At 37.7% G+C, this 24,138-nt stretch overlaps 1 protein-coding gene and 1 long non-coding RNA gene across 2 annotated transcripts; one reads left to right on the top strand and one right to left on the bottom strand.

The window, feature by feature from the left end:
- Positions 1-17,880: 17,880 nt before the first annotated feature.
- On the top strand, positions 17,881-19,512 carry LOC116713968 (uncharacterized). The gene is made up of 3 exons (XR_004337964.1): positions 17,881-18,052; positions 18,895-18,983; positions 19,129-19,512. It is a non-coding gene; the product is annotated as an uncharacterized LOC116713968 (long non-coding RNA).
- Positions 19,513-22,372: 2,860 nt separating this feature from the next.
- LOC116714651 (uncharacterized) lies at positions 22,373-23,559 on the bottom strand. Its single transcript, XM_032555323.1, has 2 exons — positions 22,843-23,559; positions 22,373-22,714 (listed from the first exon to the last, which is right to left on the bottom strand). The coding sequence occupies exons 1-2, from the start codon at positions 23,434-23,436 to the stop codon at positions 22,385-22,387; spliced, it is 924 nt and encodes a 307-aa protein (XP_032411214.1). The 5' UTR covers positions 23,437-23,559; the 3' UTR covers positions 22,373-22,384.
- Positions 23,560-24,138: the final 579 nt, after the last annotated feature.

The raw sequence follows: 24,138 nt of genomic DNA, 5'->3' as shown, positions 1-24,138 counted from the left end.
AGTTCAGTTAGGTTCTCTATTGTCAACTTGAAGTGATTTGAAGTAGTTAGGTTAGTTCGTTATTTTATTTTAGACATAAGGTCATGGAGTTAGATTATTTTGATCTTTTTTTGCTTTCAACTAACAAAATATAATTCTGTTGAGAAGAAAAAAAGATATAAGTCAGTGATTATTATTATTATTATTATTTTTTTAGCATAGAAGACAATCCAAAACTGTAAAAGAAAGTGCTCTTGTCAAATAATAAACTTTTTGGACATCAGGAGCTGTGCATCACCCTGTGATGTCACACTCACATCTCTCTGGTGAAGCATGGTGGTAGATTATAATGCTGTGGGACTGGTTTTCATCAGGAGGAGACAGAAGTTGGCCAATCTCGATAGAATATTTAAATATCACTAGTTAGTATTTAGGCTGCAGATCGCTGCAGTTTTATATTTGGCCACTAGATGTCAGGGCTCGACCAGTAACGGCGCTCCTCCGCCCATCTCCCCTCCACTGGCACCTGAGGGGTAAACTTGTGAGTGGCTTACACATGGTGTGACAGCTTCCCCAGGAAGCTCGGGTGACATTTGCCTCACTTAATGACACAAGCTAATTAATCATTAGCCGTCCCAGAGGTATTGCTGTTAGAGAGGCTTTGTCGTGCCTCGCCACAGTAGGGGGTCCCAGCCTCAACACGTTATGTATGCATAACTGCCTCATCCCACGCTGCAACATCTTAATTCTCACCCGTTTATCTAGTTTGACTGAGCTACTCATTCTTTTTCAGCCACTCAAACCTGTGCGAAGTGTGTTCACCTGCATTCATCCCAGCCTGTTGCATGACGCTCTGGACCTCTGTAAGTTGGGACTTGAGCTGTGATTGCCAAAAGTAGTGAGGAGGACTGATCTTATTGATGCTTGATTGAACAGACAAGAAGATTGGGGTTTAGATTTGCTGCATCAGCGGCTCTAACCACATCACTTTGTGAAGGCCCAGTGGACACTTTCAGATATCAGATACACTTTGGATTTCTGAAGGCTGCATTCTTTTAGCTTTAAACCACCAATCTTTACGCTCTCTGCTTGCTAAGCAATTCAAACTTTTTGAGAGTATTACAATCTTTTTTTTTTTTTTTTGAGATCATGTTCTTCTAAACTTGAGCTGATAAAACATTTGAGTATGTGTGCTCCCACATAAATGTGTGATAAATCCTTAATGAATTCTGAAAAGAATCAAGTCTGCCCTCGGTACAGATTTGTGCCCCTTTACCATCATTACCGCTCCTCCTGCTGCGTTTCAGGCTGGTTTTGGACACGCCAAACCTACTTGGCAAGTAGCAGGGAGCTCCAGGTGATGCATGCTGGTTCCCTTCACCCACCAGAGAGGACTGTGGGTTAGTGCATATGTGTATGAGGCCATTGAGGCCACGTGCTGATGAGGGCCTGGACAACGGGAGGCCTTTGAAAAATGTTAAAGGTTTCAGGATGAGACTCAGAGAACCCTTGGGATATCATGATCCCTGACACCTGCTCACTGACCCCTGTGCTTTGTTGTATGACCTGAGAACGGTGCATACATGTGGAGAGATAGGATGTCAGAACTAATCCAAAAGTTTCACACTTTTTTGGGCCAACACGCTAACTTATTTGCACAAACTTTGGTTCTTACACTTATGTTTTGCTTTCATCTCCTAATGGCAGCATCCAAAATTTATACATTGACATTAATTTTTTATTTATTTATAAATTAATTAATTTTTAAACAATCAACCAAATTGTGCAGTTTTGTGGAAATTCCAGTTCAATGTTGGAAGCTCTGGTACAGATGTGTAAAAATCCCTGAAATAAAGTCAGAAGTTGATTGGCAAAATTTTAAAAGTGAACGCAACATCTGGTTTCAATTTATATAAATAAATAAAAACATGTATTAAAATTGCTGTAACTCAAAACCTTTTTTCAGAATTTACTCTAGCCCTTCTTGAACTCAATAAATTTTGATTAGTAAACTGACTTTTTGTCTCACCTGGTATATTTATAATGTGACACAGAGTCCAAATTCATATTGCCACATTTTAAAAGGGGGAAACAAGAAACCATGTCTTCCTAAAAGGTGTGTTGATCTTCCTAGATCCTAAGATAGCTACAAAAAAGTTTCTTGCCCAGAAATAAATATGTCTACAATATAAGCACCAGTTCAACACTTCTCTATCAACAAAATATCTTCTGCTGCCAGTCTTAACCAGGAGTCTCTTGAAAAAGAGATTTCTAATCTCAATGACATTTTCCTGGGGAAATATAGGTTAATAATAAAAAAAAATAATAAAAAATTATGAGTATTGTTTAAAGCCTTTACTTTTTTGTAAAATAAATTTAGCTGAAGCAAGTCTTAAGATTTATTTTAAGCTTTATCGTAAGCTGATCAATGTATCAAGTAACATTTAAATGGTAATCCATGACTTCCTGTTTACTCAAAGAACAAATATCATGTGAAACAATTTTACTTAGGTTCTCTTCAAAATGGGAAAAACAAGCAGACATGCTGTTAAAATAAGGCCAATATGTGTTGGTAGTCACTTTCCTAAACTTGCTCATATATCGTCAGAACAATAATTAAGAAATTTAAAATAAATGGAACTATCATGAAATGGTCGGATAAAAATCTTCTCAACATCTTGCTGTAAGAGAGATGCAGAAAAAGAGGAATCTTGGGTTAACAAATCTCAATAGCAACCGCTTATTTTTAGATGTTTGTACACATCCTAACCAATGGTGGCAATATTTGGTGAGGCTTCATTTGGCTGGTTCCATATGGTGTTGCTTGTAGTTTGTTTCCAGTTGCTTTTGTGGATTTTTCTGATCAGAATAAAAATTCTCCTTCCTTCAATCTCCACATTTAGTCATTTGTCCACATCATAGTAAAAGTTTCTCATTTCCCTCCTTTGGACTTGCTTCATTTGGTACAAAACAACTTTCTGCTGTTTTATAAAATTTTCCCTTGCTTATGTCATGTCAGTCAACATTACCCATTCTTATGAATGCTTAATAGGTGTTCCCTATAAAACTAGTAGTTCTCATTTTATTGCTCATTACGTTTTTGTTTCATTACAAACAAAACGTTGTCATATTCTATAAATTTTATTTATTAATCTGCTATTCTTTTTTGATAATGTGTTCCAATTTGCATAATTTCTCTTAGGTGAACATTAGCTTACAAAGAGGATTTTGTTTATGCAAAGCTTTGCCCAAAAGGTGTTTCTTATGTTTATTACAAATAGATTTGCACTTTGCTTTTGTAGAAAGCTGCGAACAAATTAGAGTTGCAAAAACTATATGCAGTAAATATGTAAAGCATTTGTATTCAGTGTCTTGTGCTAATTTACCTCAGTAAATAAAGGGATGTAGATTTCAAGTGACTGAGCAGATAATGTACAGTACTGTCTTGAAAATCTTCTGGTAATGTCAACAAGAATTGACATTTTTGCATTGAAAAACACTTCCAGAGTGAACATTTGACAATCCTACTCATAAACATGGTGACAGGACTTTTCATTTGAATGACCCTGACACTTTCATTACTTTTGAGCAAGTGACACATTTTTGTAGGTTATCAATTAGGTTTTGCAGTTTGCACCAATTGCTTTGAGAGATAAAATAACTTTTATGAAAATGTTAATAGTGATCTGAGAAAACTGTAAAATCACTGGAACTTCCTCAAGATCTATTTGGTGTCTGCTGTGATCAGCCATTGTGCTTCAGCAGAGCTAATGTATGCCATCAGTTTTTTGTTATGTGCATAAAGAAAGTTTAGTTCATATTTACATAGGGTGAAACTGAGGTTACACAAACAAGGGTCCCCAAGTATAGCCATCCTGCAAAGATAAGAGCCACTGGGGTGCATTTACATGCCGGTGTTGTCCCCACACCATGTCACCTTGATGAGGCTCTCAGTGATTTTAACTTCCTTTGTCACACCTAAAATCTTTTTTGCAAGACATCTAAGCCTTGACCTTGCCAATACAGACACCATATTTTCCTGAGTCTTAGCAGGAGGGCTTTGGTCATAAAACATGAAGCGAGAACAAGAAGTTACTGTTCTACGGCTACAGAAGTCTCTGCTGAACCTTTAAGATGCAAAGACGGATCTGTTGCCTCACTTGCCTTCGTCGTCTGCAAAAAAAAAAAAAAAAAAAAAAGCCGGGGCGTGCCCTTCCTTAGGGAGTCCCATTGACAGGCTTAAAGTGATGGCGCCACCCTTTCCTCCTTACCTTTCACTGTTCGCTGTCAGCAGCACGCACACACCCATGCACGTACTCACCTGCTCGCAGACACATAAACACACAACAAGGGGAAAAGAAGCTTGTGCAAATGTACCTGACAGTGGCAGCATTTGTGCCTGAGAAGATACTTAACAATGCATACTCGACAACCATCCAATCTCAGCAGGAGACCAAAGGAAACAGATGAGAACTAGTCAGGTTGATTAGGAAAACTACTGCCTGCCTTCATGTACCATGTGCTGTGCAGAATCTACCCACCTCTGGGCTTATTAAGAGTTAATCAACATTGTTTTTTTTTGTTGAAGGCAGAGACAGACTTAAAAGAACCAATAGCAGAGTCTCTCAAACTTTTTATAACAAGTATCGCCCCAATAACTCCTAAAGTTTCAGAGTGCAACCATTTTTAAATAACATCACATCACTCAACACCAACCTCAAAATCCTAATATGGCTGCTGTGCAATTTATGATGGCTTGTAATCGCATGACTTTCATGGACAATGCTGAACAACCTCTGCTGGTGAAAATGTTCAAGAACTTTATTGTTTCTTCGTTGTCAGTTTCAGCTTAAACTTTGAGTTTCTGGAGTTGCTTCTGTGTAAATCAAAGGTCATATTTGTACTTTAGCAAAAGTTTTTTGTGGTTTTTTTTGGCATATTAGATCTTCATCATAGACAATTCAAAGTGCTTTTACAAAGTAGTTAAATACAACATGCAACAAGAAAAAACATATCAAACCGATTAAAATTACACAAGTTAAATTTAAAATGTTTTAAAAATAAGTAAATAAATAAATAAATGAATAAAAATTACAAATTTTAAGACTAGGAAACAGCAAATATAAAGGATAATTATTTTTTTGACCTTGTTTTAAATAAACTCAGGGTAGGAGCACTCTCACAGTAAACACTAAGCTTATTACAGAAAGTTGCTTCATAAAAACTGAAAGCTGCTTCAGCATGTTTAGTTCTAACTCTTGGAATGATGAGCTCCTTTGTCGCTTTATTTGGATATATGCAAATTTATATTAGTAGGCGTTTCATCAAAATACCACTAAATCCATTCCCACTGCTGTATAGTGGTACTTGTACCTCAGTTTCAGCAGTAACCCTAACTTTGTGCCTAAAATAGAGAGAGGTTGGCCTCATCATGCAGCATCAACCCTGGTTGGCATTTGTTCTTTCTTATTTATGGCACATAAAAGTGAAGCAAACCTTTCTGTTCTCACCGTTTAGCAGTTGCAGCTTCCTTGTGGCAGCCCTTTCATCGTTTCAGGGGTGGGGCAGAGAATTTCATGTGATTCTCTATCTCCAGAAAACCCCACAATTACATCTGGCACAACTCTGCATGAAGTAACGCTTTATAAGCCTTTGTGCATCCCAGCTTTGAAGAGCCGCTGCCTTCTATAAGTTTGCGTTTTGTCCCCCTCCACCCCTCAGTTGTACAGCCTCTCCCCCCTTCCATCTCCCCCATCCCCCCAGCTTGAGACAGAGGACAGAATGTGATGTGTTGTCTCCCCTCACCACACAAAGCCTCACTGCATTGGACACACCTTGGACAGCACAAAGGATGAAAAGCACGACGAGGCTTGGACACGCAAGACCACGCTGCCAAGCCCGATAAAGACGCTTCAAAAGTCGAGCAAACACTGGCCTTCTTTCCCCGCTCCCCATTTTCCTCCCTCACCCAGGGCCTTGCATTAGGAGAGAAAAACTATGTTAAAAAAAATAGGCAGACTGAGTAAAAAGATATTTTTGGTCTTTTCCGCTTTTACCCACAGGAGACCTATGAATGTAATTTTATATTTTTAAGCACTGTTGTGTCTACAGCTGAGTGAACAGAGTAAATGTGCATGTAAACACCTAGATTAACATTTTGTATGTCTGCTTGTTTGAGCCGAGGATTAACCAAAAAACATCTCAGCTTTGAAGCAGCCCATAAATAAAGTCTAGCAGCTGCTTGTACTCACATCTACAGCGCAGTCAGACATTTAGCTTGGAAGATGCCACTCAGATTAGTTCACAGTGAGAAACGAATATAGTTTTGCAACAAAATAAAAAAGTAAACTTGTGAATTTATAACAATGCGATCATAAATTCCATTTTCTTCCTCATCATTTTACCTTGTCAGTGAACAAAAAGTGTCCACGTATCATAACACATGACTTTTCACCAGTAGCACCCTCCTCCTTCCTCCTGCTTCACTCTCCCCTGCGCTGCCACATCGAAACAGATGGCGTTTTATGCCGGGCACAATCAGGACTATTCAGCGTCAGGCTGGGTAGGCCCTCCCCACCTGTGTTCAGCCCAATCATAACCTAATGAACACATTGGGAGCAGTCTGTTCCAAATTACTCCCAGTTGGAGACAGGGCCGCAGGTAACCCCACCCCACCCCCATCACACTTTGCCCCTTTCTCCACACCTTCTCTTCTTTGCAACAGTTGCCTGGCCCACCCGCCTGAACCGGTATTGGCTCTGGCGCTCAGACCCCAGCTCTGACTCCTAATCAAATCAAGATTCATATCTGTGTGCTGTCAGCATACCGACACACAGCTCAGAGAGGTAATATATGCAGTTCAGGCGTATAAGTTACACGTGGGGAGATGTAGATTGACAGCTAAAGTGTTCATATGTTTGACTGGGATTGGTTTTATTTGATATATCTATAGGAGTTGTTTTTTCAAGGTAATATGTATAACTGAGCTTTCACTATTAATTGTCTTTCCACCTGTGCAAGAACACACTTTACACAGTAATAAAGAAGCATTCTGCGCCACTAAAAATGACTTCACCATATCAGAGTTGGTAAAAGGTTTGCTGAATCTCATTATGGGCATGAATGTAACATGTTAATTTTGGCACTTTTACTGAGCTGTTTGTTTCCACGGGCGCATTTATTATATAACCAACAGATTCAAAAACAAGAATTTCCAAAGGGTGAAAACTCTACACATTGCTTCATGTATTTACACACATTTTTACAACTATATGATTTCATGGCTCTTAGCAATTTGAATTCCAACCACAAAATCTTTGTGAAAAACTTTGGTTTTGCTATGCCAACACATTTAGTATTGGACTAAGATCAGGCTTTGGAGCGGCCACTCCAAAAGTTCAACTTTGTTGTCTTTAAACCAATTTGTGAGTAATTTGGCATTACGGCTGAGTTTACTCTCTATTTTATGCCCAAACTTTAGGTTTCTGGCTTATGTCATGAGATTTTGCCTTAATATTTCCACACTATATTATTTCATCTTGATGGCATCTATTTTATGAAGTGCACCACCCCCTCCTGCAGCAACACTCACAGGGTGGGATGAGTCATTCAGTTAACCTAAAATGTAAGTTTTTAGATTGTAGAGAGAAGTACCTGGAAAGACTCCACACTAAACACAGAGGAAACATTTCCCCCAAAATTTAAGTCTATGTAGGACCTCAAAAAATGTAAGTCCTACAAAGACTTCAAAATTGTTCGAAAGTTAAAAAAATATATTATGTTTCTCATTATATAGTGTATGTACATATCTGGTTTCAACTATATTTGAGTCTGCAAATATGTGTTGACTCTGTGTGTAACAATGCTTTCAAATGCAAGCATCTAATCCCTAATATCAAAAATCATCTAGCTTTGTATCATCAATCCACCCTGGAAAAAGACAGCTTGAAGAGTTTAATGAAACAGATCATTAAACGTCCCAAATTAACATGGTGCACTGCAAAAAAATAAAAAATAAAAAAACGTTTCTAATTTACGGTAAGGCAGCTGTGGTAAAATATGGTAAAAATTCTGGCAACCACAGCTGCTGGTATTTTACTGTAAATTGTAAGAATTTTTTTCACAGTGTGTGTAAAAACATCTGACCGCAGCTGCACTTATCACTACAAAAAAGGATTAAGGACATTGGAAAAAAAAAAAGACTTCTGACTTTTTTTCCCCTCAGAATTCTGACTTTTGATCTCAGATGATTACAGTCAAAATTTTGAGATTTAAATCAGAAATGTTTTTTTCAGTGGCCCTAATCCTCATTTTAAATGCAGTACTGTAATTGTTATTCAGAAAATGCCAAAATTATATATTTTTTTCACCCTTAAAATCAGAGTATACTTAAGTATGTGAGAGGCTAAACAGCTTCCTCCTGTTGATATATGTTAGAACAAGCAAAAGGGCAGTTGTGGGTAGAAGCCATTTGACACCAGAAGTGTGCTCTAGTCAAGAGTCGCTGACATTCTGATACACCCTGCAACATCCCTGGGGACTAAAGAATCAAACCAGGGCGCCTGGCTCGTCATGTCCCATCAATCGCCATCGGATCCCAGGAACCACAGGCCAGCGAGCAGCTGCTGCTTGGGTGTCCATCACTGGTTTCGACAGGAGTTCTGCCCCACTGGCTGCCCTTCTTCACTGTCCCTCTGGCCAATCTGCACCTCAATTGGCCCTGCGCTGGTGGGTGATGCCTGCTCCTTCTGTTGCATGTCAAAGAGAGCCAGGAGCCACAGAGGAAGTGCAAATATCCTCTAATGGCCTTGATCCAGATGGATGCGTTGATGACAATAGGCCCCGTGCCTGAGGATTTGGGGTTTTTTTTGTCAGGGAGAAACACACAGGGGCCACCACAATAACACAGCAAAATTATGCATGCAGGACAAGCACTATTGACATGTTAAAGAGCACAGCCAGTTGCTATGATAATTGAGTTAGTCCATTCCAAGGCAGAGAGCTCTTAAACATGTCTTTAAAGGAATTTTGGGCACATAAGGAAGGCTTCAAGACAACTGATACATAAGATGCAGGGTCACCATCTCTCCACCCATTTGAATAACACAGGGATGAATTTTGGCTGATTGATGGAAGTGCCTGTGGAGGCGTGCTTTGTGATTTTATTGACACTTTAAGGATTTGACAGATTCAAAGTCTGCTTTATTTGGAACATTTTCTAATTTCTTGACCATGTCAAACAGGAATGTAGGCTTGGACCCATGCTCTCAGGTATGAAATTACATTGTGTAACATCACACGTGCCATGAGGGAAGATTGACCTGCTTTAAGTAAACAAAAACACCAATGGCATCCCCTCTGTTTAAATTGCTTTTAACTGGGATGTTTGGTTACGTCAAGGGGTGTCTGATCTCCCCTCCACCTTCATCGGGTCACACTGAGAGTGGCCACTTTGTGTACAGCTGGGGCATGTTTGGTCAGTAAAGTAAAACCAGGAAGCCTTTGAAATTTAACCAAAGCCTCTTTAAGCAAAAGGTTGGAAGTTCATTCCTATTTGGGAGTCTCCGAAGCTTTCTTTTCGGACACACTGAGCTGGGTCAGAGACATCAGAAGGCAGTTTATTCCTGCATCTATGGAGCTGCAAGATGAACTAAGAGTCAAAGTGTCTGAAGTGCAGGATTTTCTTCCTCGCAGAAGTAGCTGTACCCTTTGAACTTCTTGTCGATTTGCAACCACACACTTCAATGTATTTAATGGGATAGACTAACACAGAGTAGCAAACAACTGTGAAGTAGTAGCTAACATGATCCTCTGATATTTATCCCCCTCTATTCTGATTTTCTTAGATAAAATCCCATCTTTGGAAGTCACATAACTAGTAAATTACCTCAGTATAAATAGTGACAGAACATCACACAACTGTCACTATTGTAAAGTTCAAGGGACACACCAACTAGATTGTGAAGTCCAATGCAGGGTTAGCTTCTAAAACATTATTCCAAGGTTTGAACATTTCATATAGCAACCCATTTGAGAATTAAAAAATAACTGGTACAATTACAAAACCTGGCTGCCAACCTAAACTGTAAGGGAGGATAAGGAGAGCACGAATTAGCGAAGCAGACAAGAGGCTGATGGGAACTCTGAGGGAGCTGCAGAGACTCACTGCTTAGGTTGGTCTGTCAAGAGGACAACTACAACTCAAGCAGTCCACATCCGCTAGAATAAAGTTCTTACTGGAAGCCATAAGATGTTTGCCACAAGTCATGTAAGCAAGCAGTTGTCTTGGCGGATTTCTAGTAAGTTAGTACAATCACAACTCAAACAATGATATGCAAGGCAAAGTATTAATGATACTATCTAACATAAACAGCATAAGTAACCTTGGCCATTTTCAATTTTGATTTTAATTTAATTTTTTAGTTTGAAGGAGGGTTGTCGACGTTAATACATTAGCGCTTGAGATTTTCTCAAAAGTTTAAACCATTAATTTTACATATTCTACATTAATTTCATTACCTATTTTGACCTAAAGATGTGGAGGGTTACCTAATCCACAGCAGCGCATTGCGCGGCCTTGTACTGCGACAATGCAGAGTCGCAAAATCCAGCAAGGAGAGTCAAAGTGGTTTGCTCAGCGGAAAATTTTGAATTAATAAACACCCTGATGTAAGTCTGGATAAAACCTAGGTAGTTTTTAGTTATTATTTGTAAGGTTTGAAATGAAACTACTTCTTTGAATTCTTCCTGAAAAAGGAAACCTGAAGAAACTTCACATGTTTGGTTTGAGACAATAAAACATTTTCTGAACATTTTCACATTTCAAGCTTACAAAGTTAAACATAGTGATTAATTGTGATTAATCACAGCTCTACAGTGTGATTAATCTGAATGAATTTTTTAATCGATTGACAGCATTAGTTTGAAGATGGTCTCATCCCATTGACTGGGAATGCCAACTCAAGAAGCTACTAATGTATGTTTAACTATGTGTACTGTGTAATGTATGTGTGTGTAATTATCTATGTGTGGCAAAAAGATGAAAGGTGTTCTGATCAGATGAGGCAGAGGTGGCGGTTTACATTCAGTCCCAAAAGCAATACTTAAAAACATATATTTACAGAAACCATTTATTCTGGCTGAGTCTGAGCTATTTTGAGGAATGCACATCAATTTCTGGCTTTGGAAAGCTGGTAGAAATACCAGCTCTGCAGTCAAAGATGGTTCCATAAAGTACTGAGTCAACCCAGAAAAGATTTTATTTATGCAAGAACAAATTTAAACCCATTTTATTCTTTGCCTTCCACTTCATAGTTGTGTAGTACTTTGTGTGATCTACCAGAGAAACCTCTGAGAAAATATACTGACATTTGTATCTCCAAAGGATGTAAATACTTAAAGATAATAGCAAACATGTTTTAAAGAAGGGCTTGTACATGAAAAATGAGTCTTTATTGGTCATTAGTTGGTTTATTTAAAGCAGGCGTCAACGCTTGAGCCATGTGTGTGTGCTGCCACATTAATTTCTGCATGTTTTAACTAATTGGTGACAAGCTGCTGTGACAGGCAGGCACTGAGTGAAAAGATTTCAAAATGCGACTCTTGCACTTTCAAGGCAGGTCCTCTGTTTTAACAAGATGCTAGTTAATGGTTGTGCTTTTATGGTGGTGGCTGCATGTATAATTAAACTGCTGTAGTATTTGTTATAAAAAATCCCCAGGGGTGCAGGAAATGTTGCAGGAGCCAATTTTACTTTGAGCTGTGGAAAATTAAAACCGTCAAACCTCATACTGTTGTTTTGACATCATTCCAATGTTTATGGATTTTCCTGTGTGTGGTTGAGGTTTTGCTGTTAAGCGCCTCACCTTGTGTTTGTTGGGGGAACAAAGGTTGCAATGTTTGCACAATGTTGATTGTCCCTTCTGGGAGGTCTAGCCTCCGGTGCTACTTGTTGGGAAACATGTTGCCTGTCTTCCATTAATGGATGTCTAGCCGTTACCTAAATTGCTTTTAAAACATAAAGCTCTATTAATGATATGCTGCTAATATATGGCACAGACATTCATGTATACCCTGCACTGGCTGTGGCCTCATTTTGAGAATGAATGGTGCTTCCAGACTAATAATCCAGGCTAATATTCACTGGCCCTTGAAATCGCCACAGCTCAACAGTTTAACGTTAATAAAAGAAGTAAAGAAGCATCACTCAGAGAGTCTGGCTGATTTCTGATCACGGTTTTCGAAGGCCATGTCTATTTGAGAGAGCAGTCAGTGTTTCACAGATCTGCAGTATTGTTCTAATTCCAAACGAAACAAAATTATTAGTGTTGACTTTTTCAGCTTTTCCTAACATCCACTATAAAATTTTAACAACTAGCAAACTTAATCTGGATAGCATTACTAAACGCGTAGTACTTGTAGAGTTAGAAGTCCTTTACTTTAACTGTGATATTTCCAAATCACTCCTGAAGTGTCCTAATTCTCCATGTTCCATACTATGCAACCATGTTTAGCTCTAATCAGTGCCAAACAGTGGAAGTGTTTAGCTTCCTGTTTTGTTTTTAGAAGCTCAGTTAATGTATGACCCAAGTATTCATTTTTACCCAGTGCTAGATGGTGCATCATTGTAACAACAACGGGCCTGTACTTGGGCATGAACTAAATAAACCAAATAATATAGTTAAATTACAGTGGGCACTCTAGCATATTATATTGTAAAGATTTTAATTTTAGCGTAATTACTTGCATTTCTTTTCTTTTACATTCTAAAGTTTCTGACCAGAACTTTTATATTTATGCATTTCTGGTCCTCCTATAAATCTGGCGCACAAGCGACATCCACAAACAACGTTGATGGATGACAAAGTTGCTCCTCTTTGCCCATTGGGAGTCATTTCTGTTTCAGAAAACGATCTGATGGGATGCTGGAAAACACTACTGCTGTGTTCAAGTTATGCAAAAAGGAACCGAAGCTACTCAAACTTAAAATAGCATCTCAATGTAAAACATGTGCAGACACCCCAATGCTAATGTCAGTGTTAACTATCCACATCTCTGAAGAAGAATTTTTTTCAGGTTTTTTTGTGACACTTGAAAGCTTTAAAGGGTGTAATAGCCCTTTGCACCAATCTGATGATCGAATAACCAAAATAACAGATTAAAAACAATGTTGTTGATCTTATATGTTTAATTTCAGTAATCTGGTAGCAAAGAGGGTTTTGGAATTGGAAAGGTTGCTTATTTTATTGATATTTTTAGATTAAAATGTGATCAATTACAATTAATTATTTATAAACCCTAATCAATTAAACATTTTAAACAAATCCAGCCACTAAGTTAAATATTTATGCAAAAAGTAGAATTATGTGTTGGTATTGCTTTCTGTTAATTAACTGTACAGCTGTTTATTTTAGCTCTAAGATCTCTAAAAAGACTCCAGCATGTTTCACTATAGGTATGCTATAGTAGGTGCAGTAAAAAGAATATAACAGAGTAACATATTTGCACAATACAATTTTCCTTTAAATTTTGAAATCTCGCTCCCTGAAGGATCCCCCAACAATCCTCTGTATAATATTGCCTTTGAGGAAGTTTTTGTGTTTTCTTTGTATTTATTTTTAAACACCACTGTAATTATAAAACTGCCTCACTTTGTTCTTCTTTAATCAGTAACAACTCCCACAGCAGAGAGTGTTGGTGTCAGCCTGATAGCACATGTAAAAAAAGCTATAATTTCTTTTTGTTTCTGACCATCCAATTACCATTCAGGGTCAGTCAAATGCAAAAAAACCCTCCAATCTCCACCATCAGAATATTTCTCTGAGCATTTCCAACACATAAACACTGATATTTAAGTATAATTAGTAGAATTTTTTTTTGGAAGGAGAGACTGAACAGACTTTTTACTCGGAGGAATCATTGCGACAGAAATAGAAATTAAGCAGTTCATCTTTTTTCATTTTTGAGACAAGCAAAGCAGTATTAAGAATTAATCACTGACAAGGATTACTGAAGTTTAAGGTGACAGGTTGTTGGCATATTGTAATGTGCTCCAGACATTGCTTAGATAAGTCTGATGTAAGATTTACCTGCATGGCCCCGGTGGTATCTATGGAGATGAGTCTTATAGTCTTGATCTCAGCTCCACAACGCCAGTTTCCTGCCATGCTTATGACTCTGTATCTATGCTAATACAGGGATCAGTCGGGGTGAAAAGCTCATCTGGCTTGTGCTTTTTGGTTTATCTTATCACTCTGCTCACCCTGCTTCTCTCTGCACTGCATCACCGCATGCCTGCTATGCACATTAAAGAAAGACAGCCTCTTTACTCATTTTTTAGATTTTCAGCTCTCTTTCTGTTTCTTTGCTTAAAATGCATCTGTTCCTGTGCTACTTAACTTATTATTTGGTGCTAACCAATATTTTTCACTCACTGTGGCATTAAACCTTTGAAGATAAGTTTATTTCCATTTAAAAAGGTTTAGTTTGCTCCCTGCTGCAGTAATAGGTGAGCCATTGAATGCATCAGTCAAACAAACAAACAAACAAAAAGACGTCCTTCAAAGTTTCCTTCCACGTGGAAGGTTTTTGGTCAAGAACAGGTCAGTTCAGACAGTAAATCCTGTCTGACTTAACTGACACCCCCCTTCCTCCCCTTCCTCCCTCTTAGCCTCTTTGTCTCCATCGCGCCCACCCTCACTGGCACGATTATTTCTTATCATGTATTTATTTGTTTAATCCTCCCCTCCCCCCACAACACTTGGCGGCCCTCTGCCTGTGCACGAGCTGCCTGTCTGGCATCCTCCACCTCCCCCTACTTCTCCAAATCCACACCCAGTGCCGTCCCCATCCAGCTCAGGCCCCAGCCACAATAGGCGGATGTTTCTTCCAGAGTCCCTTAGCTTCACATGGTGGGGGACAAGAGACCCCTCCTTCCTATTTCATCTTCCCATCCCTCCCACTTGCATGTGGCCACCACTAGCCGTCCTACGTGCACACTATAAATAATGGATGCATTAGCATGCATGAATATTGTTTTAGAAAGGGGGTGGGAAAGCCTTAATTCATTATTAATCCACTTCAAGGCAAAGTGGAACGTGGCTGCTGGGATCCTACTAAAGCTTGTCTGTGCTGTTTCCCAAATAAATGATGACAAAGTTCATAAACCAAGCTTTTCCTCTCACATCTCTTCCACGTGGCCCTTCGGTTACGACACTACCACTTCACAGCTGGACGATAAGGAAACGTATTCCCCTTACAAGTTAGGGGTACAGTTTTTCCTCTTAACCAATAATCTGAAAAAGTATAATTATGATTCAGCTCTTGAGTTTAAACAGAACAAGGTTTTGACATAACGGTTTCAAAGAATGAAGGTGCAAAAAACTCCCTCACCCCAAAATTTAAAAAAAGGGGTGGGGTAGCATTAAGTCACACATGTGGGTGGAATGCAGGGAATTATATTATTTTTACTCTGTTTGGTATTTAGGATATTTCATCTAATAATAGCTTACTGGTTGGAGAGCATGTGTTTTAAAGAGATAAGTTACCATTCACTGTATTAACCAGACATGGGGGCTTGAGTGTAAGTGTTGCAGCCACATGTGTTTATGAGAAAGACAGAAAATGTGTATTTTCAGTGTCGGTGTGAGTCACGGTAAACACCCCTTTACACCACACCCCTCTCTCCCACCACTAGGTTGCACTGCCTGCTTCCCTCCTGTCTGATGCCGATCCAGCCAATAGCACACAGATGACAAACCCACATGAGAACGACAGCCTATTAAAAAACTACAACATTCACAGGGATGTTGTGCATTGGCTTGGTGAACCCTTACAACTCCACACAAACTGGATTCATGCACTCTATACAGTGATCCAATATGAAAAATCCTCTTCTCACTGGAATATAAGTATAACAAATAAATATAGCAAAGCCAAACAGAAACAACAACATTTTTGTTGTTTCTGTTAAATCAAGATAGCATAAAAAGTAACTTTTATTGCAGATCCTGAAGCATTATCCACTCTCCTTCTCCCATTCTCATCTATGGAAGCCCGTTTCCGCCACTCTGTAAAAAAAAAAAAAAAAAATTATCTCATTATAATGAGATAGTATCTCATTATTTTGAGATACTATCTCATTATAATGAGATAGTATCTCATTATTTTGAGATACTATCTCATTATAATGAGATACTATCTCATTATAATGAGATAGTATCTCATTATTTTGAGATACTATCTCATTATAATGAGATACTATCTCATTATTTTGAGATACTATCTCATTATAATGAGATACTATCTCATTATAATGAGATAGTATCTCATTATTTTGAGATAGCATCTCATTATAATGAGATACTATCTCATTATTTTGAGATACTATCTCAAAATAATGAGATACTATCTCATTATTTTGAGATACTATCTCATTATTTTGAGATACTATCTCATTATTTTGAGATACTATCTCATTATAATGAGATAACTTGAGTTGGCCCTATAGCTTGAGATATGCTCAACTTGATAGAAAGAAATGGATATTGATAATATCATTGAGCAATACTTCAGAAGTGGTTTTACTAATCTTGAAATCTTGCGAGTTTTGGAAGAAACCCATAATGTTAAATTAAGTCTCCGGACTATGGAAGCCCGTTTCCGCCACTCTGTAAAAAAAAAAAAAAAAATTATCTCATTATAATGAGATAGTATCTCATTATTTTGAGATACTATCTCATTATAATGAGATAGTATCTCATTATTTTGAGATACTATCTCATTATAATGAGATAGTATCTCATTATTTTGAGATACTATCTCATTATAATGAGATAGTATCTCATTATTTTGAGATACTATCTCATTATAATGAGATAGTATCTCAAAATAATGAGATACTATCTCATTATAATGAGATAGTATCTCAAAATAATGAGATACTATCTCATTATAATGAGATAGTATCTCATTATTTTGAGATACTATCTCATTATTTTGAGATACTATCTCATTATAATGAGATACTATCTCATTATAATGAGATAGTATCTCATTATTTTGAGATACTATCTCATTATTTTGAGATACTATCTCATTATTTTGAGATAGTATCTCATTATAATGAGATACTATCTCATTATTTTGAGATACTATCTCATTATTTTGAGATAGTATCTCATTATAATGAGATACTATCTCATTATTTTGAGATAGTATCTCATTATAATGAGATAGTCTACACAGGTTCGGGACATTTGGAAAGACTGTGGAGGTTGAACCCCCATTTCGAATTGGTTCAGTCCACCTGTAGCGGTTTGACTGTACCGTCAGTCGCGCCTGCCGCCTGCAAGCGCCCAGCTAAACATAGCTGTTTACAACGGTAAGAAATGTGGTTTTGTTAATTTAAGTTAAGTCTGTACGCTAGCATAGTATAAAGTCATCAATTTGGCATACTGACGACGGTAGCTATTCTTGAAGATAGCTTAAGAAGATGCATTCATATCTTTGAAGCTAACGTTTTCTGTTTCTTTACTTCGTCAGTCCACAACTGACTTTCCGGTAACTGTAGTTAATATCGAAGGATTACGTGGTACGTTTATTTGCTGTAATGACACATGTTCAGTCTACCACAAAATCGTGGTGTAATAACTTGTGAGTAGTTCGTAGATGCTGCATCTCGCTCCCAAACCACGGCGACACCAAAACAATACCTCTAAGCCTATGTATATATGTTTTTTAAAGTTAAACTAAAATATGTCATGGTATTTTATGTCACGTTCTCTCTGTGTCTCTCTCTCTTTTATTAATATTAAATTCTAAATAATTTATTTAACTGCACCCCAAGCAAAGAAATGTAAATAGGCTATATACAGTATATATATATATATATATATATATATTTTTTTTTTTTGTATGTCTGCAAATCTTTTTTATTGATTTAATCAGTAAGTTCAAGTAACCATCAAAACCAAATGTGCTTGCTTTTGTACAGTGCAGGTTGTTTCAGAAAGACAGAAGACTTGATGGTGTGGAGCGCCTGCAGTTTCACTGGCCTTGTCTGATCACACAAGAGGTATATGTGAGTTCTCTGCCATAGCGTGTTTCTCCAGTTCTCTATTGAAAGACCTCTATGCTTCACAGATGGCTTAATTTTCTGCTAAAGATTAGCAGTAGAAAATTTATTGTTACTACCAATAAATGCTTTCTTATCTTTTCTGTGAATTTAAAGAGGTTTCTCAAGATGTGTCCATTTTAAAAGTAAAACTACTGTATATGCATACATTTGTCTGTACGCTAGCATAGTATAAAGTCATCAATTTGGCATGAAATAACTGTGGTAATAGTTATTATAAAACAAAAGTTTAAAAGATGCTAAATATTTTGTGTGAAAGAATTTATTTGTGACGTTGAAATAGTTTGAGTTTAGCCTTAGTAAAATCATTTGATGAAAAAACATAGTGCTTAAAGACATTATGAATGTCCCAGTCCAGGGTCTTTCTGAATGGAGTTTGCATGTTCTCTCTGTGCATGGTGGATTCTCTCTGGGTACTCTGGCTTCCTCCCACAGTCCTAAAACATGACTGTCAGGTTAATTGGTCTCTCTAAATTCTCCTTAGGTGTGAGTGTGTGTGTGCATGGTTGTTTGTCCTGTCTGTCTCTGTGTTGCCCTGCGACAGACTGGCAACCTGTCCAGGGTGACCCTGCCTCTTGCCCGGAACGTTAGCTAGAGATAGGCACCAGCACCTCCCAACCCCATTAGGGACCAGGATGTTAGAAAATGGATGGATGGAGGGATGGCATTATGAATGACTATATTATGATTAGTTTTTTAGGTAAAATTATAATTTGTAGTATGACTTGCTTTACATTTTATTGGAAACATATGATGATGGTCTTGTGTATTTTCTCTTCCAGTGTATGATCACAGAATGGATGACCTGAGTGATTTCCTGAGGCAAAGGAATATTCCAGAGGAAACTATCGAGACCATGCTGAGAGAGAAGGTACTAAATCAGTATTTCAAAAACTACAGTTTTTTTTAAAGCATGTGTCTAGCAATGTTATCTAATTTAATTCAAATAATTTGCATGCAATTCTAGTTCCATTTTTGTAGTTTTAAAGAAATTATTTTTTATTGTCCTTGTTTAGATTGATACCAACGTCATCCAGCTCATGACAGATGAAGAGCTAAAGAATTATTTGCCATCATATGGAGACCGCATAGCCCTATCAGGATACTGTAAAAGGAAGGAAAATGGCCCCCCAAGCAGTCGCAAATCAAAACTGTTTGAGCGCCTGAAATCAAAGCTGGGTAAAAGAAAAACTGCTCATGAAGATGGCTGTGGTATGGAAAAAGAAGAGCAATCTGAAACAACTGTAAAGAAGAATGCTCTGAAGTCAAAGAGAAAAATAGAAATAGGCTGGCTGCTTTATGATGAAGAACAACAGGCTTTTAAACAAGTAAGAGCAAGAAGAGGTGGTGGAACAAGGAAGGTCGATGTATCAAAGGATGCTAAAAAAAGTGAGATAATCCAGATGGCTATTGGCCTCTTCTTTCCAAATGGAAGAAATAGAGAAGGGTCCGTAGCAGATTTTGAAATGGATCTAAAAGATTATCAGGAAGTGGCAATTGATGACAAAATCACTGTTGGACAAATGTTTCATGTTACAAAACTGACTATTCTCAGGTTTTACCTGACCACCCATAAAAAGAAGGCTAACCAGTCAGTCAGTCAAGATGAAGTTTTGTCTTCATCATTTTTTCAGGATCAAGACAGTTCTCTGAGTCAGCCCTCCTCTTCATCTGCTGTAAATGTTGCAGTGACCAGCCAATCTACAATATCCACAGAAGTAACTTCTGACTTCCTATTTGTTGGAAACATAACAAATCATGAGAATATTAACTTTTCACTTCATTCTACAGAGCTTAGGGAGGAGGATTTGGATAGCAGTAACATAGTGTTTCTAGGACCGTTTTCTGACAGTGAGCCACAGATTTTGGATGATACTTTGCCAATATCCCCTCAATCCACATCATCCTCCAAGGCAGTGAAGAAGATACTGATAGTTCACAGAGGACAGGTACTTCCTGAGCTCATAGCACATTTCTGTGATGATGGACTTTTAGATAGAGATTTCAAAATCCAGCTTGTACTGCCAGATGGAACACCTGAGATGGGTTATGATGACGGAGGAGTCGTTAGAGACTGTCTTTCTGAATTCTGGAAAGATTTCTATGACCAGTGTACTACAGGAAACACTTATAAAGTGCCTTTTCTGAGACATGATTATGGACAGCAGCAGTGGGAGAGTGTAGGCCGAATAATTGCTTTTGGATGGACAAGAGAGAAATATCTTCCTATGAAGATTGCACCTGTCATACTAGAGCAAGCAGCCTTTGGACAGGTTAAAAGTGAGGTGGTGGAGAATTTCCTTAAGTGCATGTCTGAATCTGAGCGCTTTGTGTTTCAGTCATGGCAGTCAGACTTCAGCAGTGTTGACAAAGAGGAATTGATAGAGATTCTTGATAACCGCAGTTGCAGACGAATGCCCACTGCCAGCAATGTAAACGAAATCCTCCAGGAGCTTGCACACAAAACACTTGTCCAAGAGCCTGCTTACGTTATTGAACAGTGGGCCAAAACACTCAGTATCATCGGGAGCAGCTTCCAGGACCTTTCTTCAGTGTATGAAAACTTGCGACCAAATGCAAGAAAAGTTTTGAAGTCCATTGTCTTTCCTGAGGAAATGAATGTTCATCAGAAGGACATTCAAAAGTACGTTAGCACGTATATCAGGAATGCAGATTTGCAGCATCTGTCCTTGTTTCTAAGGTTCTGCACAGGTTCAGACCTGTTCCTGGATAAGAAAATTCTTATTGATTTCACAAAGATTCAAGGGTTTCTCAGAAGACCTGTGGCTCACACATGTGGCTGTGTCCTTGAGCTGTCAATCTATTATGATAGCTATCCAGATTTCAGTGCTGAAATGAACAAGGTTTTGGAGTCTAATGTATGGGTCATGGACATTATTTAGTTTTGAAAGTGGTGGAGGTAGAGGGTGGAGTTCCACAGTTGTGGAACTCAGAAAAAAAAGGATTTAAGGTGGCTATTTAAAGTAACAAGTTGCCTATCAAGATCTAAGTAGATGTTTTAAGGATTTTCCCCAAAATTTCCTTGTCAGGGTTTAAGGTTTTAGAGATAACATTTTACCTGAGTAATTTCCAAACTTTCTCCAGATGTAATAAAACGGGATCAACTGTTTGTGATAGGTAAATGTTGGTTTGTGCAGCACAGCTGTTGGTTTGTTTAAGGGTAGGTTGTCAAAACTCAACAAGGGAGATATTCTACCACACATGCACAAGTTCTGCATATCTGTTAACTGTCAGGGGAGCAGTCAAAATTCTATCTCTGGAAAGCCATGATGCCAGACAACAAAATGCAGCTGACTTTTGTTATGCCATAATTAACATGTTAATTGTTAGCTGACATAATAAATCATAAGAGGTAAAGTGAAAATTACTGTAGGAAGTATTTAGAAGTTCACAGCCAAAATAAACAAAAATAGGAACTGTTTATTGTTATTGTATCTTTTTATGAGACACAACTATGTTGACAGTTGTACTTGTTACATTGCATCCATATTCATAATAAAATCGTTTTCTAATTTCTTTTTCTTTTTTGCACATTGGATTTCTTTTGTGGAAGGTTATGAAAAGAGTATTTTTGTTTTACTGGACACAACTTGGTAAATTCCTTTATCTTAAACTTATTAAATGCACTATACACCAAGGCAAATTTTTTTTAAGCATTTGTGATTTATTTTTGGGGATGTCAAAGTAATGGATTGTTCTTTGTTGACAGAATACAAAATAAATACATTTTGAATAAAGTGTAGAGTCTGTTTATGATTTGCTGTTGCACTGTAAATAAATTGATTGGCCATAATACTGAAAAACATGTATATGTCAAGAGTAAGGACAACATTTGTACTCTTATCAAATTAATACCAACTGCAAACAATAGCATATTGGTTATCTGTTACTAATAACATGATTAAAACATTGCTTCTACATGTAATACTCCTGTCCATATATCAACAGTTTCCCTGAACAAGTAAGGCTAAGAAAACAGAGAGCCTGCAAATGTTGGTACTATTTAGTACTGTTTTGAACAGGAGGCTAGTATTTTCCATAAATAAGTAAGATTAAACACATAGAAATTAATAAATTGACCTTGACCACAACATTGAAGGAAACTAAAATGTTTAGTCTTTTTAGGTAAACCATAGAAACAAATTGTAACTCAGTCATGCATTGTAGTTTTACAATCAGTGTTTACAGAGGACATATAGACATATTATCTGACTTGTTAGATGTTTTGTGGACCTGGGTAACTTAGAGAAACTATTCCCTCAGCCCGTCACTGATCATTTGACGGAGTCTTACATAAAGATTAGTAATTTCATACACATCATCTGTCATTACCAGTCTGTGCTCAGTCATGAGTTCAGTGCATAAGTGAAATACATCAACATCACAGGGAAAGTCCTTGAAACGACATTCTTCTATACATATTTCCAGCTTTGTTAGATTAGCAGACTGTAAAAAGTTTGGAACCCCATACAGGTTGGGAACACCATGCATTAATGTGGGACGACCAGGAGGAGCCCGAGGATTATTTGTAGATCGTATACGATGGTCATTCCATGTATGGACAACTTGATCCAGCTCCACCTGTTTGATAAAAAAAAAAAAGGGAAAAAAATAAGAAAATAGTTGTTAGAAAACAAATTCATGCTTTTGTATTATTTGTAACTTATTTCAAATTTGTGTGCTGAAAGCAAGAAGTACATTTATAGTACCTGTATTGTTTGTAGGAAGCAAAACTGGATCAGTGATTTGTCCAGAAAGCTGTCAACAAAATAGCCATCGGCTTTAAGCTGGTCGAAATGGTCCATCCAAAACTGGGCACATTCACTTCTTAAAGTGCACCACCATCGCTCTATCCTTTGATTTCTTGTACTCGGACCGAGAATAACAGATTCAAAACCATTTTCATTCTCGGTGTTGTGCAGAAATCTTTGCATCGCTGCCACATAAGTGTTCTCTGTGCCATGATCCATTCGTATCTTTTGTGGAAATCCATTATACTCCATCACAGCATCAATGAAATAGCCAGCAATAATGTGAGGGTCACTATTAGTCTTATTAGCTTCTAGCCAGATCATTTTCCTCGAAAAGCCATCTATGCATCCATTAATACATATCCCATAAGGCTTTAATTTGTCATACCCATCGATGTGCCAGACATAGTTTGGTCCCCGACTGACATATAAGCGTCGTCTCAAGCGATTTTGTGCACGCAGGTCAACCCCGTTGGGATCCAATAGGCGCATCAAAAGACGTACTGTTTCCCTGTCTGTGACTATGCCAGCCATCCAACATTTCTGGTGCATCCACCTGTAGCCGTGCTGTCTCCCAGATCCATTTAGTTGTTGCTCAATAAAAGAGGCCACTTCTGCAACATCTGTCTTATTTTTTCTACGCCAAAGGCGCTTCTTTTGCAGTCTTCTCTCCAGCGTCCGGTATGGAAGCCCGTTTCCGCCACTCTGTAAAAAAAAAAAAAAAAATTATCTCATTATAATGAGATAGTATCTCATTATTTTGAGATACTATCTCATTATAATGAGATAGTATCTCATTATTTTGAGATACTATCTCATTATAATGAGATAGTATCTCATTATTTTGAGATACTATCTCATTATTTTGAGATACTATCTCATTATAATGAGATACTATCTCATTATAATGAGATAGTATCTCATTATTTTGAGATACTATCTCATTATTTTGAGATACTATCTCATTATAATGAGATACTATCTCATTATTTTGAGATACTATCTCATTATTTTGAGATAGTATCTCATTATAATGAGATACTATCTCATTATTTTGAGATAGTATCTCATTATAATGAGATAGTATCTCATTATAATGAGATAGTCTACACAGGTTCGGGACATTTGGAAAGACTGTGGAGGTTGAACCCCCATTTCGAATTGGTTCAGTCCACCTGTAGCGGTTTGACTGTACCGTCAGTCGCGCCTGCCGCCTGCAAGCGCCCAGCTAAACATAGCTGTTTACAACGGTAA

This window comes from Xiphophorus hellerii, chromosome 23 (assembly GCF_003331165.1).
Source record: "Xiphophorus hellerii strain 12219 chromosome 23, Xiphophorus_hellerii-4.1, whole genome shotgun sequence".
In the NCBI taxonomy this organism is placed as follows: Eukaryota; Metazoa; Chordata; class Actinopteri; order Cyprinodontiformes; family Poeciliidae; genus Xiphophorus; species Xiphophorus hellerii.
The sequence above is the reverse complement of the archived record's forward strand: the minus strand, read 5'-3'. Positions and strand labels throughout refer to the sequence as shown.